This window comes from Melanotaenia boesemani, chromosome 6 (genome assembly GCF_017639745.1).
Source record: "Melanotaenia boesemani isolate fMelBoe1 chromosome 6, fMelBoe1.pri, whole genome shotgun sequence".
NCBI lineage: Eukaryota > Metazoa > Chordata > Actinopteri > Atheriniformes > Melanotaeniidae > Melanotaenia > Melanotaenia boesemani.
In genome coordinates, this window is record NC_055687.1 from 1,087,656 (window position 1) to 1,103,211 (window position 15,556).

The 15,556-nt window shown below is 40.7% G+C and overlaps 1 protein-coding gene across 4 annotated transcripts in view; it reads right to left on the reverse strand.

Annotated features, from left to right (window-relative positions):
* Positions 1–15,556, reverse strand: part of LOC121641529 (atrial natriuretic peptide receptor 1-like) — a 117,710-nt gene that overhangs the window by 38,058 nt on the left and 64,096 nt on the right. For all 4 annotated transcript variants that reach the window (XM_041987718.1, XM_041987716.1, XM_041987717.1 and 1 more), the window contains one exon: positions 9,688–9,823. In XM_041987718.1, the coding sequence (XP_041843652.1) occupies positions 9,688–9,823 (136 nt within the window). The remainder of the gene's footprint in view (positions 1–9,687; positions 9,824–15,556) is intronic.

A 15,556-nucleotide genomic window follows, 5' to 3' on the forward strand; every position in this document is an offset into this window, starting at 1 on the left:
TGAACATGTAGGATATGTTGATGATTTTAGACATGTTGGACGTGTTGACGATGTTAGACATGTTGGACATGTTGAACATGTAGGACATGTTGATGATTTTAGACATGTTGGACGTGTTGATGATGTTAGACATGCTGGACATGTTGATAATGTTAGACATGTTGGATGTGTTTTACATGTAGGACATGTTGATGATTTTAGACATGTTGGACGTGTTGATGATGTTAGACATGCTGGACATGTTGATAATGTTAGACATGTTGGATGTGTTTTACATGTAGGACATGTTGATGATTTTAGACATGTTGGACGTGTTGACATCATGTTGGACATGTTGATGATTTTAGACATGTTGGATGTGTTGATGATGTTAGACATGCTGGACATGTTGATAATGTTAGACATGTTGGACGTGTTGATGATGTTAGACATGTTGGACATGTTGATGACGTTAGATATGTTGGATGTGTTTTACATGTAGAACATGTGCGACGTGTCAGACATGTAGGACATATTGATGTTAGACATGTTGGACATGTTGAACATGTAGGACATGTTAATGATGTTAGACATGTGGGACGTGTTGATGATTTTAGACATGTTGGACATGTTAGACATGTAAGACATGTTGATGATGTTAGACATGTTGGACATGTTGATGATTTCAGACATGTTGGACGTGTTGATGATTTGAGACATGTTGGACGTGTTGATGATTTTAAACATGTTGGACGTGTAATACATGTAGAACATGTTAATGTGTCAGACATGTAGGACATGTTGAACAAGTAGGACGTGTTGATGATGTTAGACATGTTAGACATGTTGGACATGTTGACGATGTTAGACATGTTGGATGTGTTGATGATGTTAGACATGTTGGACATGTTGAACATATAGGATATGTTGATGATTTTAGACATGTTGGACGTGTTGACGATGTTAGACATGTTGGACGTGTTGATCATGTTAGACATGTTGGACGTGTTGATGATGTTAGACATGTTGGACATGTTGAACATGTAGGATATGTTGATGATTTTAGACATGTTGGACGTGTTGACGATGTTAGACATGTTGGACATGTTGAACATGTAGGACATGTTAATGATGTAAGACATGTTGGACCTGTTGGATGTGTTGATGATGTTAGACATGTTGGACATGTTGATCATGTTGATGATTTTAGACATGTTGGACATGTTAAATATGTTAGACATGTTGGACATGTTAGACATGTAAGACATGTTGATGATGTAAGACATGTTGGACATGTTGATGATGTTAGACAAGTTGGACGTGTTGATGATGTTAGACATATTGGACGTGTTGGTGATTTAGACATGTTGGACGTGTTGATGATGTAAGACATGTTGGACATGTTGATGATGTTAGACAAGTTGGACGTGTTGATGATGTTAGACATATTGGACGTGTTGGTGATTTTAGACATGTTGGACGTGTTGATGATTTTAGACATGTTAGACATGTTAGACGTGTTGATGATGTTAGACATGTTAGACGTGTTGATGTTAGACATGTTGGACATGATGATGATTTTAGACATGTTGGACATGTTGGACGTGTTGATGATTTTAGACATGTTGGACATGATGATGATGTTAAACATGTTGGATGTGTTGATGATGTTAGACATGTTGGACATGTTGAACATGTAGGACATGTTTATGATTTTGGATATGTTGGACGTGTTGATAATTTTAGACATGTTGGACGTGTTATACATGTAGAACATGTGCAATGTGTCAGACATGGAGGACATGTTGATGATTTTGGACATGTTGGACATGTTGATGATGTTAGACATGTTGGACATTTTGATGATTTTAGACATGTGTGACATGTTGATGATGTTGGACGTGTTGATGATGTTAGATATGTTGGACGTGTTGATGATGTTAGACATGTTGGACATGATGGACATGTTGATGATGTTAGACATGTTGGACATGTTGATGATTTTAGACATGTTGGACATGATGATGATGTTAGACATGTTGGACATGATGATGTTAGACATGTTGGACATGTTGATGATGTTAGACATGTTGGACATGATGATGATTTTAAACATGTTGGACATGTTGGACGTGTTGATGATTTTAGACATGTTGGACATGATGATGATGTTAGACATGTTAGATGTCTTGACGTTGTTAGACATGTTGGACATGTTGACCATGTAGGACATGTTTATGATTTTGGACATGTTGGACATGTTGATGATTTTAGACATTTTGGACGTGTTATACATGTAGAACGTGTGCGATGTGTCAGACATGGAGGACATGTTGATGTTAGACATGTTGGACGTGTTGATGATGTTAGACATGTTGGACGTGTTGATCATGTTAGACATGTTGGACGTGTTGATGATGTTAGACATGTTGGACATGTTGAACATGTAGGATATGTTGATGATTTTAGACATGTTGGACGTGTTGACGATGTTAGACATGTTGGACATGTTGAACATGTAGGACATGTTGATGATTTTAGACATGTTGGACGTGTTGATGATGTTAGACATGCTGGACATGTTGATAATGTTAGACATGTTGGATGTGTTTTACATGTAGGACATGTTGATGATTTTAGACATGTTGGACGTGTTGACATCATGTTGGACATGTTGATGATTTTAGACATGTTGGATGTGTTGATGATGTTAGACATGCTGGACATGTTGATAATGTTAGACATGTTGGACGTGTTGATGATGTTAGACATGTTGGACATGTTGATGACGTTAGATATGTTGGATGTGTTTTACATGTAGAACATGTGCGACGTGTCAGACATGTAGGACATATTGATGTTAGACATGTTGGACATGTTGAACATGTAGGACATGTTAATGATGTTAGACATGTGGGACGTGTTGATGATTTTAGACATGTTGGACATGTTAGACATGTAAGACATGTTGATGATGTTAGACATGTTGGACATGTTGATGATTTCAGACATGTTGGACGTGTTGATGATTTGAGACATGTTGGACGTGTTGATGATTTTAAACATGTTGGACGTGTAATACATGTAGAACATGTTAATGTGTCAGACATGTAGGACATGTTGAACAAGTAGGACGTGTTGATGATGTTAGACATGTTAGACATGTTGGACATGTTGACGATGTTAGACATGTTGGATGTGTTGATGATGTTAGACATGTTGGACATGTTGAACATATAGGATATGTTGATGATTTTAGACATGTTGGACGTGTTGACGATGTTAGACATGTTGGACATGTTGAACATGTAGGACATGTTGATGATTTTAGACATGTTGGACGTGTTGATGATGTTAGACATGCTGGACATGTTGATAATGTTAGACATGTTGGATGTGTTTTACATGTAGAACATGTGCGACGTGTCAGACATGTAGGACATGTTGATGTTAGACATGTTGGACATGTTGAACATGTAGGACATGTTGATGATTGTAGACATGTTGGACGTGTTGACATCATGTTGGACATGTTGATGATTTTAGACATGTTGGATGTGTTGATGATGTTAGACATGCTGGACATGTTGATAATGTTAGACATGTTGGACGTGTTGATGATGTTAGACATGTTGGACATGTTGATGACGTTAGATATGTTGGATGTGTTTTACATGTAGAACATGTGCGACGTGTCAGACATGTAGGACATATTGATGTTAGATATGTTGGACATGTTAGACATGTAAGACATGTTAATGATGTTAGACATGTTGGACATGTTGATGATTTCAGACATGTTGGACGTGTTGATGATTTGAGACATTTTGGACGTGTTGATGATTTTAAACATGTTGGACGTGTAATACATGTAGAACATGTTAATGTGTCAGACATGTAGGACATGTTGAACAAGTAGGACATGTTAATGATGTTAGACATGTTGGACATGTTGAACATGTAGGACGTGTTAATGATGTAAGACATGTTGGACCTGTTGGATGTGTTGATGATGTTAGACATGTTGGACATGTTGATCATGTTGATGATTTTAGACATGTTGGACATGTTAAATATGTTAGACATGTTGGACATGTTAGACATGTAAGACATGTTGATGATGTAAGACATGTTGGACATGTTGATGATGTTAGACAAGTTGGACGTGTTGATGATGTTAGACATATTGGACGTGTTGGTGATTTAGACATGTTGGACGTGTTGATGATGTAAGACATGTTGGACATGTTGATGATGTTAGACAAGTTGGACGTGTTGATGATGTTAGACATATTGGACGTGTTGGTGATTTTAGACATGTTGGACGTGTTGATGATTTTAGACATGTTAGACATGTTAGACGTGTTGATGATGTTAGACATGTTAGACGTGTTGATGTTAGACATGTTGGACATGATGATGATTTTAGACATGTTGGACATGTTGGACGTGTTGATGATTTTAGACATGTTGGACATGATGATGATGTTAAACATGTTGGATGTGTTGATGATGTTAGACATGTTGGACATGTTGAACATGTAGGACATGTTTATGATTTTGGATATGTTGGACGTGTTGATAATTTTAGACATGTTGGACGTGTTATACATGTAGAACATGTGCAATGTGTCAGACATGGAGGACATGTTGATGATTTTGGACATGTTGGACATGTTGATGATGTTAGACATGTTGGACATTTTGATGATTTTAGACATGTGTGACATGTTGATGATGTTGGACGTGTTGATGATGTTAGATATGTTGGACGTGTTGATGATGTTAGACATGTTGGACATGATGGACATGTTGATGATGTTAGACATGTTGGACATGTTGATGATTTTAGACATGTTGGACATGATGATGATGTTAGACATGTTGGACATGATGATGTTAGACATGTTGGACGTGTTGATGATGTTAGACATGTTGGACATGATGATGATTTTAAACATGTTGGACATGTTGGACGTGTTGATGATTTTAGACATGTTGGACATGATGATGATGTTAGACATGTTAGATGTCTTGACGTTGTTAGACATGTTGGACATGTTGACCATGTAGGACATGTTTATGATTTTGGACATGTTGGACATGTTGATGATTTTAGACATTTTGGACGTGTTATACATGTAGAACGTGTGCGATGTGTCAGACATGGAGGACATGTTGATGTTAGACATGTTGGACGTGTTGATGATGTTAGACATGTTGGACGTGTTGACGATGTTAGACATGTTGGACATGTTGACCATGGAGGACATGTTTATGATTTTAGACATGTTGGACGTATTATACATGTAGAACGTGTGCGACGTGTCAGACATGGAGGACATGTTGATGTTAGAAAGGTTGGACGTGTTGATGATGTTAGACATGTTGGACGTGATGATTTTAGACATGTTGGACATGTTGATGATAGACATGTTGGACGTGTTGATGATATTAGATATGTTGGACATGATGATGATTTTGGACATGTTGGACATGTTGAGGATGTTACTCATGTTGGAAATGTTGATGATGTTAGATATGCTGGACATGTTGATGATTTTAGACATGTTGGACATTTTGATGATTTTAGACATATTGGACGTGTTGATGATTTTAGACATGTTGGACATGATGATGATTTTAGACATGTTAGACATGTTGGACATGTTGATGATGTTAGAAATGTTGGACGTGTTGATGATGTTAGACATGTTGGACATGATGATGATGTTAGACATGTTGGACATGTTGAACATGTAGGACATGTTTATGATTTTGGACATGTTGGACGTGTTATACATGTAGAACTTGTGCGAGGTGTCAGACATGTTGGACATGTTGATGTTAGACATGTTGGACGTGTTGGACGTGTTAATGATTTTAGACATGTTAGACATGTTAGACGTGTTGATGATGTTAGACATGTTGGACGTGTTGATGATTTTAGACATGTTAGACATGTTAGACGTGTTGATGATGTTAGACATGTTGGACATGTTGATGTTAGACATGTTGGACATGATGATGATTTTAGACATGTTGGACATGTTGGACGTGTTGATGATTTTAGACATGTTGGACATGATGATGATGTTAAACATGTTGGATGTGTTGATGATGTTAGACATGTTGGACATGTTGAACATGTAGGACATGTTTATGATTTTGGATATGTTGGACGTGTTGATGATTTTAGACATGTTGGACGTGTTATACATGTAGAACATGTGCAATGTGTCAGACATGGAGGACATGTTGATGTTAGACATGTTGGACGTGTTGATGATTTTGGACATGTTGGACATGTTGATGATGTTAGACATGTTGGACATTTTGATGATTTTAGACATGTGTGACATGTTGATGATGTTAGACATGTTGGACGTGTTGATGATGTTAGATATGTTGGACGTGTTGATGATGTTAGACATGTTGGACATGATGGACATGTTGATGATGTTAGACATGTTGGACATGTTGAACATGTAGGACATGTGCGAGGTGTCAGACATGGAGGACATGTTGATGTTAGACATGTTGGACATGATGATGATTTTAGACATGTTGGACATGATGATGTTAGACATGTTGGACGTGTTGATGATGTTAGACATGTTGGACATGATGATGATTTTAAACATGTTGGACATGTTGGACGTGTTGATGATTTTAGACATGTTGGACATGATGATGATGTTAGACATGTTAGATGTCTTGACGTTGTTAGACATGTTGGACATGTTGACCATGTAGGACATGTTTATGATTTTGGACATGTTGGACATGTTGATGATTTTAGACATTTTGGACGTGTTATACATGTAGAACGTGTGCGATGTGTCAGACATGGAGGACATGTTGATGTTAGACATGTTGGACGTGTTGATGATGTTAGACATGTTGGACATTTTGATGATTTTAGACATATTGGACGTGTTGATGATTTTAGACATGTTGGACATGATGATGATTTTAGACATGTTAGACATGTTGGACATGTTGATGATTTTAGACATTTTGGACGTGTTATACATGTAGAACGTGTGCGATGTGTCAGACATGGAGGACATGTTGATGTTAGACATGTTGAACATGTTGAGGATGTTACTCATGTTGGAAATGTTGATGATGTTAGATATGCTGGACATGTTGATGATTTTAGACATGTTGGACATTTTGATGATTTTAGACATATTGGACGTGTTGATGATTTTAGACATGTTGGACATGATGATGATTTTAGACATGTTAGACATGTTGGACATGTTGATGATGTTAGAAATGTTGGACGTGTTGATGATGTTAGACATGTTGGACATGATGATGATGTTAGACATGTTGGACATGTTGAACATGTAGGACATGTTTATGATTTTGGACATGTTGGACGTGTTATACATGTAGAACTTGTGCGAGGTGTCAGACATGTTGGACATGTTGATGTTAGACATGTTGGACGTGTTGGACGTGTTAATGATTTTAGACATGTTAGACATGTTAGACGTGTTGATGATGTTAGACATGTTGGACGTGTTGATGATTTTAGACATGTTAGACATGTTAGACGTGTTGATGATGTTAGACATGTTGGACGTGTTGATGTTAGACATGTTGGACATGATGATGATTTTAGACATGTTGGACATGTTGGACGTGTTGATGATTTTAGACATGTTGGACATGATGATGATGTTAAACATGTTGGATGTGTTGATGATGTTAGACATGTTGGACATGTTGAACATGTAGGACATGTTTATGATTTTGGATATGTTGGACGTGTTGATGATTTTAGACATGTTGGACGTGTTATACATGTAGAACATGTGCAATGTGTCAGACATGGAGGACATGTTGATGTTAGACATGTTGGACGTGTTGATGATTTTGGACATGTTGGACATGTTGATGATGTTAGACATGTTGGACATTTTGATGATTTTAGACATGTGTGACATGTTGATGATGTTAGACATGTTGGACGTGTTGATGATGTTAGATATGTTGGACGTGTTGATGATGTTAGACATGTTGGACATGATGGACATGTTGATGATGTTAGACATGTTGGACATGTTGATGATTTTAGACATGTTGGACATGATGATGATGTTAGACATGTTGGACATGTTGAACATGTAGGACATGTGCGAGGTGTCAGACATGGAGGACATGTTGATGTTAGACATGTTGGACATGATGATGATTTTAGACATGTTGGACATGATGATGTTAGACATGTTGGACGTGTTGATGATGTTAGACATGTTGGACATGATGATGATTTTAAACATGTTGGACATGTTGGACGTGTTGATGATTTTAGACATGTTGGACATGATGATGATGTTAGACATGTTAGATGTCTTGACGTTGTTAGACATGTTGGACATGTTGACCATGTAGGACATGTTTATGATTTTGGACATGTTGGACATGTTGATGATTTTAGACATTTTGGACGTGTTATACATGTAGAACGTGTGCGATGTGTCAGACATGGAGGACATGTTGATGTTAGACATGTTGGACGTGTTGATGATGTTAGACATGTTGGACATTTTGATGATTTTAGACATATTGGACGTGTTGATGATTTTAGACATGTTGGACATGATGATGATTTTAGACATGTTAGACATGTTGGACATGTTGATGATTTTAGACATTTTGGACGTGTTATACATGTAGAACGTGTGCGATGTGTCAGACATGGAGGACATGTTGATGTTAGACATGTTGAACATGTTGAGGATGTTACTCATGGTGGAAATGTTGATGATGTTAGATATGCTGGACATGTTGATGATTTTAGACATGTTTAACATTTTGATGATTTTAGACATATTGGACGTGTTGATGATTTTAGACATGTTGGACATGATGATGATTTTAGACATGTTAGACATGTTGGACATGTTGATGATGTTAGAAATGTTGGACGTGTTGATGATGTTAGACATGTTGGACATGATGATGATGTTAGACATGTTGGACATGTTGAACATGTAGGACATGTTTATGATTTTGGACATGTTGGACGTGTTATACATGTAGAACTTTTGCGAGGTGTCAGACATGTTGGACATGTTGATGTTAGACATGTTGGACGTGTTGGACGTGTTGGACGTGTTAATGATGTTAGATATGTTAGACATGATGATGATTTTGGACATGATGATGATGTTAGACATGTTGGACGTGTTGATGATGTTAGACATGTTGGACGTGTTGATGTTTTTAGACATGTTGGACATGATGATGACTTTAGACATGTTGGACATGTTGATGTTAGACATGTTGGACATGGTGATGATATTAGATATGTTGGACATGATGATGATTTTGGACATGATGATGATGGTAGACAAGTTGGACATGTTGAACATGTAGGACATGTTTATGATTTTGGAGATGTTGGACGTGTTGATGATTTTAGACATGTTGGACGTATTATACATGTAGAACATGTGCGATGTGTCAGACATGGAGGACATGTTGATGTTAGACATGTTGAACATGTTGAGGATGTTATACATGTTGGACATGTTGATGTTAGACATGTTGGACATGTTGATGATGTTAGACATGTTGGACATGTTAATGATGTTAGACATGTTGGACATGTTGATGATTTTAGACATGTGTGACATGTTGATGATGTTAGATATGTTGGACATGTAGGACGATCTGTGATGCGCTGACTTGTGAGACAGACGGGGTTTTCATTCTTAAATCCGCAGACAGGAACGTCGGGAGGTGGAGCTCCGCTCAGCCAGTACAGCGTTGTTCCAGGAACTTCGGTCAGCTGTTCCTCAGAGCTGTTGTAGACCAGAGCGATCTGCAGGAACACCACACCACCAGCAGGAGGCAGCAATCAGTTCCACATGTGTACTCTAAACCTACTGGATCAGCTGGTTCTGATCAGTCAGGTTCTGATTCTGGTACTGATCAGGTCTGGGTCCAGTCTGGCTCTGAATGTATTAACCCTGTTGTTGTGTTTACCAAAGCGTGGCGGTGCACCCGACTGTGGAAAACCTTATCCTGCATGTAGGGTCGAATGATGTTGTGAAACAACAATCTGAGGTGATGAAGCAGGATTTCACTGAACTGCTGGATACAATCAGCTGTCTGGATGCCCGGATATTCATATTCCTCTCCCTCCCATCAGAGGAGGAGTGGAGAGATTCAGTAGGCTTTTAGTCTGAATACATGGCTGTCGGCTGTATGTACCACACATCCAGTTCATTTATAGACAACTTCAGCTTCTTCTGGGACCGCAGCCACTTTTTTAAGATGGATGGATTCTGCCTGAACAGGTCAGGAGTGAAGCTTTTCGCATTCAACCTGTTTTATTTTCTGAACAGTCTCTGTTCCCTCAGACAAGGACAACAGACAAGAGAGACCAAAACTACGTGATAAGACAGAGCCTAGAGGAAACCTTAAGAAAAAACCACCTCAGCCCCCTCCCGAAGAAAGTCCCAAAGCTCTCAACGAGGACCCACCCCCTTCATCTCATCATCCTCCATCCAAGTCACCCTTCCTCTCCCCATCCTCCCCACCCCTCCTGGACTTCACCTCCCAGGTGAAAGAGCTGGTCACTATTGCGACCAAACTAACCCCATGCCCCAATATGTTTCTGTCCCCCATAAATCCCCCACCAAGGCGGCTAAATGGGGGGCACCCAGCCCCTCCTGTACCACTATGCCAGCTTCATGTTTGGGATGTATGATGTGTGGAGGGTCCAGGCTGCGTAGATAACAGCAGTCATGATTTCCCAGGTCCAGCTGGACCCCTGTTTATTAGAAGGTTTAAAAATATCTGTACTGTTTGGCAACAGAAGGATAAAAGCAGCTCGGTCAGAACACAGAGAGCTGCTTTCTAAAAGGTTTCTAAGTAGAGTTAACATACCCTGTGAGCCACAGCGTGCCCCCAAACATAGGGTAAACAATTCCAAACCCATTAAGTTAGCTTTATTAAATGTTAGGTCATTAGCAGGGAAAACATTTTAATTAATGATTTTATAACTGAGCACAACCTTGATTTTATGTTTCTAACAGAAACCTGGTTAAACCAAGATAACAACACAGCCGCTCTGATAGAGTCAACCCCTCCCAACTTTAGTTTTATCAGTGAGGTCAGACTGAGCAGGAGAGGAGGGGGGGTTTCATTTAATGAATCATTTCACTGTAAGCAGTTATCTCTTAGAAGTTTTACTTCTTTTGAATACGTGGCTCTTCAGTTGAAAGCTTATTATAAAATAATATAGCTAAATTTCTATAGACCACCAGGGCACTGTGCAGAATTTTATAAAGAGTTTAGTGACCTGCTGCTACAACCTGTTTGGATTTTGACTGTGTAATTATTGTTGGTGATTTTAACATCCATGTAGACAACCCTCAGGACAAAGCCACTAAAGACCTGAGTCACAGTCTGGACAACGTTGAGCTGACTCAGCATATAACAGAGCCCACACACATTAAAGGACACACTCTAGACTTACTGGAAACGATTCTGACAGACTACATCTCTCGGCTGGCCTGGGAACACCTCGGGATCCCTCTGGATGAGCTGGTGAATGTGGCCGGGAGAGGGAAGTCTGGGTTTCCCTGCTTAGACAGCTGCCCCCGCAACCCGACTCCGAATAAGCGGCAGAAAATGGATGGATGGACTCTAGACTTACTGGTGTGGAAGGGTTTGGACGTTTCCATGGTTACTGTGTGTGATGTGGGCCTGTCTGATCATTACTGTGTTTTCTTTGAGATACGATTTCTGTTCACACTAACGTGTCAATGGAGGTGATCACAGAACGTGTATAACTGAAAACAGGAGTGGGAAGTTTAACCAGGTCTTCTCTTTAACACCTGCCCAGTCAGGGCTTCAGCCAATGAGCTTGCTGCTAGTTTTAATGCTAATATGTTAAATATTATGGATGCTATTGCTCCTGTTAAGGTGAAGGTTGTCTCTGGAAGGAAAAAGTCTCCATGGAGAAATTCCACACTGGTGAAAAATGGAAAAAAGAGTGTAGATGGAGAAAAACACATCTACAGGTTCATCATGACATGTATAAAGATAAACTTTTATAATTTACACCTGAGGAATGCAGGAAGTTGTAACATGCTGTATTAAACTCACATTGTCCGCTAGATGGTGCTCTAGCTGCATGTTCTATACTGTTCTGACTAGTAGTAGAAGATCCCGCGAGACTTGAGAACGGGACACCGGAAATGGAGGAATAATAAATGGAGACTACTGAGATCGACGTGGTGTTGTGATTATTCAGTTTATCGTCACAGAAGACGGAAACAATACATGGTGTCAGAAGCGGCGGACGTTACGCCGACCCGTCATCAGAAGAAATGGATGCATACGGTGTTCCTGCTCCACGGATGGACTGGGATTCCACCAACTTGCCCGAGGCATGGCGGCGCTTCAAACAGCACGCGGAGCTGATGTTTACCGGTCCCCTGCGAGAGAAAGAAGAAGCGGATAAATGCAGCTATCTCCTTTTGTGGATTGGAGAAAAGGGACGAGATGTATATAACACGTGGACGCTCGCGGCAGATGAGGCCAAGAAACTCAAAACGTACTACGATAAGTACATAGATTACATCACGCCCAAAGCAAACCCCATTTATGCAAGATACAAGTTTCATGAGAAGATGCAGGGTGAGGATGAATCATTTGATCAGTTTGTGACTGAGTTAAAACTGCTTATTAAGGATTGCAATTATCCAAACAGTGATGAAATGGTGAGGGATCGCATTGTATTTGCTACGAATTCACCTCATGTTCGTGAGAAACTTCTCAGTCAAGGCGCAGAGCTCACGCTAGATAAAGCTATAGATATAGCAAGGTCCCATGAGCTAGCAAAGCAGCAGTTGAACAGGATGAGTCATGCCAGAGACCAGGAGTCCATTCATGCCATCGGTAGAAAGCCACATTGGCCAGATAAGCAACAGAGACTTAATAAACACAAGGAACATGCTACTGCAGTACGTAAGACATGCAGTTATTGTGGAGGGCAACACAATGCCAAAGATGTCTGTCCAGCAAAGGGGAAACAGTGCATGAAATGCAAAAAGATGAACCACTTTGCCAGAGCATGTAAATCAAAACCAGCCTCACAGTCAGGTCCCCATCGCCAGTCGGTCCACACTGTTAGAGAGAACACGGAGACTGTCGAAAAGGACACAGATGATGAACAGAGTTGCCTGTACATTGACAGCATCACAATTGAGAACGAAGGCGAAAATAATGAGCAAGCATATGCAGATATAGAGCTAGGCTCTCCTCCACAGAAAGTGAGATTTAAAGTAGACACTGGCGCACAGGTCAACACAATTCCAGTTAACATCTTTCAGACACTTTTCCAGGATGTGACACTCAAGCCAGCAATACGCAAGCTTACAGACTACGGAGGACATGCACTCAGTGTCAACGGCAAATGCAAATTAAAATGCAAACACAAAACCAACATATTAACATTGGACTTCCATGTTATTAATACAAGTGCCCCGCCCGTTTTGGCGATGAAAGCTTGCCGTGACCTGAACCTGATAAAGATTGTAATGGCTGTGACCGAAGAAGGAGGCAAAATGCACAATGACTCTCAGAGCATACTAGAGGAGTACGCTGATGTGTTTCAGGGCATAGGAGAATTTCCAGGCAAATGTCACTTCACTGTCGATCCAGACATACCCCCCACGGTCTGCCCACCACGCAGAATCCCTATTGCTCTGCGAGAAAAACTTAAAGATGAGCTCGACAACATGGAGAGGGACAACATCATATGTAAGGTCACAGAACCCACAGACTGGGTAAACGCGCTTGTCGTCATAGAAAAGCCAAAAACAGGCAGGCTTAGAGTGTGTTTAGACCCCAGACCCCTCAATAAAGCCATCCAGAGACCCCACTACCCCTTACCCACTTTGGAGGATGTCACCACAAAGCTTGCTGGAGCAAAATACTTTAGCGTCCTAGATGCTAGGTCAGGCTATTGGGCCATTAAACTGAGCCACGAATCATCAATGTTAACAACATTTAATACAACGTTTGGTAGGTACCGGTTCCTCAGACTACCATTTGGCATTATCTCGGCTCAGGATGAGTTCCAGCGTCATGTGGATGAGACCTATGAAGGCCTCAACGGTGTGGCAGCCATCGTCGATGATGTACTGGTCTTCGGAAAGACCAAACAGGACCACGACCGTAACCTGAGAGCCATGCTACAACGCAGCAGAGAGAGAGGTGTAAGGCTAAACCCCGAAAAGTGCATCATCTGCGTAACAGAAGTCAGTTACTTTGGTCACATACTGTCGCAGGAGGGGTTAAAGCCAGACCCAAACAAAGTGAAGGCTGTCCAAGAGATGCGGCCACCGCAGAACAAGGCTGAGCTGGAAACTGTGCTGGGAATGGTTAATTACCTAGCAAGGTTTGCTCCCCACCTGTCAGAGATCAACGCACCTCTACGACAGTTGCTAAAACACGACAGCGTTTTTGTGTGGGACGCCAACCACGACAGATCCTTCCAACAGATGAAAGAGCTGGTAACCCGTCAGCCAGGCCCAGTTCTCACCTATTTCGACCCCCAGAAGGAGCTGCGACTTCAGGTGGATGCTTCTAAAAGTGGCCTCGGGGCAGTCATGCTGCAAGATGGCAAACCAGTTGCCTACGCATCTAAGTCACTCTCCAATACCGAACAGAACTATGCTCAGATAGAAAAGGAGCTATATGCTGTACTTTTTGGGTGTAAGCGTTTCCATGACTACATGTATGGCCGACAAGTGACTGTGGAATCAGACCACAAGCCGCTGGAGTCAATACTAAAAAAACCACTAGCAGCGGCACCACCACGGCTACAAAGGATGATATTACAATTACAGAGGTACGACATCAGTATCATCCACCGGCCTGGAAAGGACATTCCAGTAGCTGATACACTATCACGGAAATCTATAGAGTACTCTGATAAAGCTCTATGTGAAGGGATGGAGGATCGTGTGCATACAGTCATCAGCAACGTTCCCGTTAGTGATCAGAGACTGACAGAAATCAGGGACACAACATGTCAAGATCCACAATTCATCACCCTGAGAAAAGTCACATTAGATGGCTGGCCCAACACAAGATCACAGTGCCCACCCATCATCCAGGAGTTCTGGAATTATCGGGATGAGATCTCGGATATTGATGGCATCATGTTCAAGGGTGAGAAAATCATTGTTCCCCGTAAGCTCAGAGAGAACATGATAGAACGTATCCACTCCAGCCACATGGGTGTTGAAAAAAGCAAAAACAGAGCCAGAGACCTCCTATTTTGGCCTGGTATGGGTAAGCAGATCGAGGCAGCAGTAGGAACCTGCAGCATATGTCAGGAGAGGCTCAGTGCAAATCCTAAAGAGCCCCTGCTGTCACATCCCATACCAGAAAGACCATGGCAAGTAATAGGCACTGACCTATTTACCTGGAACTCCAGAGACTACATAGTCATCGTGGATTACTACAGCAGATTCTTTGAGTTGGAGAGACTTTACAGCTGTACTGCAGCAGCTGTGATTTCCAAACTCAAGTC